The 3,452-nt window shown below is 43.2% G+C and overlaps 1 protein-coding gene across 1 annotated transcript; it reads left to right on the top strand.

Moving 5' to 3' along the window:
* Nucleotides 1-366: 366 nt before the first annotated feature.
* Nucleotides 367-3,406, top strand: LOC118424988 (A disintegrin and metalloproteinase with thrombospondin motifs 9-like). Its single transcript, XM_035833801.1, has 5 exons — nucleotides 367-607; nucleotides 775-886; nucleotides 1,200-1,390; nucleotides 2,060-2,138; nucleotides 3,087-3,406. The coding sequence occupies exons 1-5, from the start codon at nucleotides 491-493 to the stop codon at nucleotides 3,404-3,406; spliced, it is 819 nt and encodes a 272-aa protein (XP_035689694.1). The 5' UTR covers nucleotides 367-490.
* Nucleotides 3,407-3,452: the final 46 nt, after the last annotated feature.

Raw genomic sequence — 3,452 nt, 5'->3', positions numbered from 1 at the left:
CCCCTTTCTAGTTTTGACCACCTAAAAGCTGTGTGTCAAATACCCTTCCTCTTTGTCAAAGGGAAATATTTCCTTAAGAAGAGGTAAGAAGTCGAACCTGTACAAACTAGCATACATTAGACTTTGTAGTGGTAAGAAAACGTGCTCTTACTTCACTAGTACTAGTACTTAGATTATTTAGAACTACTTAGAATTTTATCACCCCCACCTGTACTTAGCTTGTGAGAGCAGAAAAGTGCAATGAATGTCTTCTTCATTCATTATTTCATAAAATTGTGACAGGTATTGATGGGTATTTTCATTGGATAAGAAGAATTTAACTGTCGACAGATGCGAAATCTTATGAAAACATGAATCAATCATTCTAGGCAAGAAGGCAGCATCGTGCTCTGAAAAGAAGTCTTTAAATCCAAAGTACGAGGATGCAGAGTACACACTCTACCCTTTCCCAACAAACAAGGACGTATCCCTCCGCGTCTATTGCCACGACATGGCATCAGGGAGCCCGAAAGAGTTCCTGACTCTACCATCCGGTCCTGATCAGAACTACGCTATTGTCTTTGCTAATCGACTGGCTGACGGCTGGCGATGTACAGGCGCATTACAGGTGAGTAAAACTATCAAAGTTAAAAGCTATACACCGCTGATACTATGCAGTTGCCAGATTACTAAATCGTACCTTAGACCATATCTGTGTAACGAACACTTCAATAAATCTCATGTTTTTTTAATCGATCATAATGTGAAACCGCTTTTTGTGATCATTGTCTACAGGACCCGTATGCCTCCCGTGCCGGGACCACGAAGTTCAGCAAGCTCAGAATCAAGTTTGAGAATTCCAGGGTCGAGGTTATCCGAGATGACTACACCTTTGCCAGAACGAATGGTAAGTCAACATGTGGCTACGTTACAATAAAGACATAGCTTTTGTCTGTCGAGCTGCAATGTAACCAGTATGTAGTGTTGAATGTTCAAGATCTACCGGTTGCTATGGATAATACCTCCATACATCAAGTCAAAAAGACAAACTTTCTGCAGCATTACATCTAGTCAATCGTGCAGGAAGGTGTCTTGCCACTAAAATACTAATTTTGTCGCTCAAACATTTCAAGTGTAGAAGACTTGTTCAACTTTTGCCGAGGGAGGAAAATATCTGGTGATCTAGAATGTCTAATGACTCACTGTTCTATTGACCACAGGGCCCAACAAAGTAGACTACGGGCACGCTGGCGACTGTTACTCGTGGAAACAGGGATGCGCTAAAGGCACGTTCAAGGTGGATCTGACTGGGACGGAACTCGTGCTGGCACCTGATGTCCACTGGGTCATGGAGGAGCGCTGGCCGGAGTCTCTGACCATCCACGACATGTCCATCTCCAAGGATAGGAAGGTTTGAAATTTGTCTGTGACTTATATCATATTGCTCGGTAATAAGTCACGCCACACAAACTTTCAGCAAAAAAGATAACTTCGTGCTGGATCAACGGTATATCTCTAACAACTAGCAAGGGGTCTTAACATATCCAAGGTTGCTCAAAATAATCTTGGAAAAAATGTTGCTTTTTTCCGTCATTCATATAAACGTTTTAGCTGATTTTCCGGCTTCATTTACATCGCATTGACAAGAAAACATAGTCTTCGCTTAGTACATAAGCTGTACATTGGTATCTAGACTCTGATGCCATAGATTGCAGTTTTCAGGCATGCAAATTATCCCGAAGCAAACCAATAAGACTTTTTGTGGACATCAGGAGGCCTGTGATGCGTAACAAGTAATCCCTGAAAAATGCACAATATCACAAAACCTTACGGAGTTGGGTGTGGGTTCCATCATTCCAAGGCACTGGCCTAAGCTTGTAGTGAATGAGCAAGCATTGTTGACGTTTAGACATTCGTGAACGTGTCTGGAAAGTAACAACATAGCCGCAGTATGATTATTGTGGCATAGATCAAGACAATAGTTAGTAAAATTCGACTTTCGCATCATCAGTTTTGAAATCTCGTCGGTGGAATCTTTGATATGATAACAAGTTTTACCACAACATCCGACTTTATTCAGGTTGCCTCTGCCCGATGTGGGGGATGGTGTGGACACTGCTGGCCTGCCGGAAAGAAAATGCATCTGATGCACCCGCAGTGTAAGTACAACACGCCAATGTATGTTTTAAGAAAATTGAAGAAGATGTGGTTGAGCAATGCAAGGTCCAATTTAACGGAAATATCTATAAGAGTGACTGGAAGCAGATAGTATTCTATTACCTTTCTGTATCTTGCGGCTCATGTCTGAGGATCGTGGTAAGTTGGAGTCGAAGGGTCGCTTCCAGTTGTGTTACCTGCTCTGCTGCCGTGTCATGGATACGGAGGAATTCTGCTCCTCTGTCTGTCCTTCGACGACAGTATCCCTCTAGCTTTAACGTCTTAGTACCTTGATGTGTCAGGCAGCCATTAGGGCTACCCAGGGTTGTAGCCAGCACCTGTCCTTCAGTCCTTTAAAGGAATTTTGCAGCTGGGGACTGAAAAAAGTTTTCCCCATTCCGTCCCCTGGGACAGACAAAAATTGATATGTAAAGATGTAAAAAAAACTGAAACCCATGTGTTCTTCTTCACCAAAACAGATGCCATTGAACAGCTTAGTCTACAAGCAAAATTTGCACCTCAAAATGCAGGAAATAGTGTTTCAGAGGGTCTTGATTTAAAAATTTTCTCTAGAAATGGCGCGAAACGTCACACCATGCCTTCGGTGCTCGATAGGATTCCCATTCAAAATCAAAGGGGACTGAAAATTATTTCAGGCTGGCTACAACCCTGGGGCTGCCCATATGACATAACCCTGTCTCTCTCCTGCTTCTTTCTGGTCGGTCCTTCCTGGGACTTCATCTCACAGCTTGTGAGTTTTATATCCCGTGCTCTGTAACGGAGTCCAGGAAGGAAACCATGCATTTAGATATGATAGCTATTCCCGGATCTTTTACATACACACATATCTATTCCTATAGTTTTTAAACCTTTACCAAAACATGACTTCTCCTTATCTACGTTTAACATCTAATACCAACATACATGTACATGCTAACTCATTGTTCCAGGCCACAAGGCAGCATCGTGCTCTGAAGTGAAGTCTCTAAACCCCGAGGCCGACGATGGAGAGTACACACTCTACCCTTTCGCAACGGAGAAGGACGTATCCCTCCGCGTCTATTGCCACGACATGGCATCAGGGAGCCCGAAAGAGTTCCTGACTCTACCATCCGGTCCTGATGAGAACTACGCCATTGTCTTTGCCGATAGAATGGCTGACGGCGGGCGATGTACTGGCGCATTACAGGTGAATGGCACATTTGATAGAAACTCCAAGCTACTCAGCATCAACCTTCAAGTTGAATTATATGTTAGAATATGTCCATGAGACAACTCTTCAGTAACCCTTGTGGCCGTATTTTCCTAATCTCCAG

The sequence above is a fragment of the Branchiostoma floridae genome, chromosome 10 (genome assembly GCF_000003815.2).
Source record: "Branchiostoma floridae strain S238N-H82 chromosome 10, Bfl_VNyyK, whole genome shotgun sequence".
NCBI classification, from domain to species: Eukaryota; Metazoa; Chordata; class Leptocardii; order Amphioxiformes; family Branchiostomatidae; genus Branchiostoma; species Branchiostoma floridae.
This window is presented reverse-complemented; position numbering and strand designations above follow the sequence as displayed.

Excerpts from the sequence above, each read along its gene's own strand:
- LOC118424988 (XM_035833801.1), top strand. The coding sequence starts at position 491 with ATGGCATCAGGGAGCCCGAAAGAGTTCCTGACTCTACCATCCGGTCCT. Across the intron at positions 1,391-2,059 it reads CCATCTCCAAGGATAGGAAG|GTTGCCTCTGCCCGATGTGG; the intron begins GTTTGAAATTTG and ends GACTTTATTCAG. Across the intron at positions 2,139-3,086 it reads GCATCTGATGCACCCGCAGT|GCCACAAGGCAGCATCGTGC; the intron begins GTAAGTACAACA and ends TCATTGTTCCAG.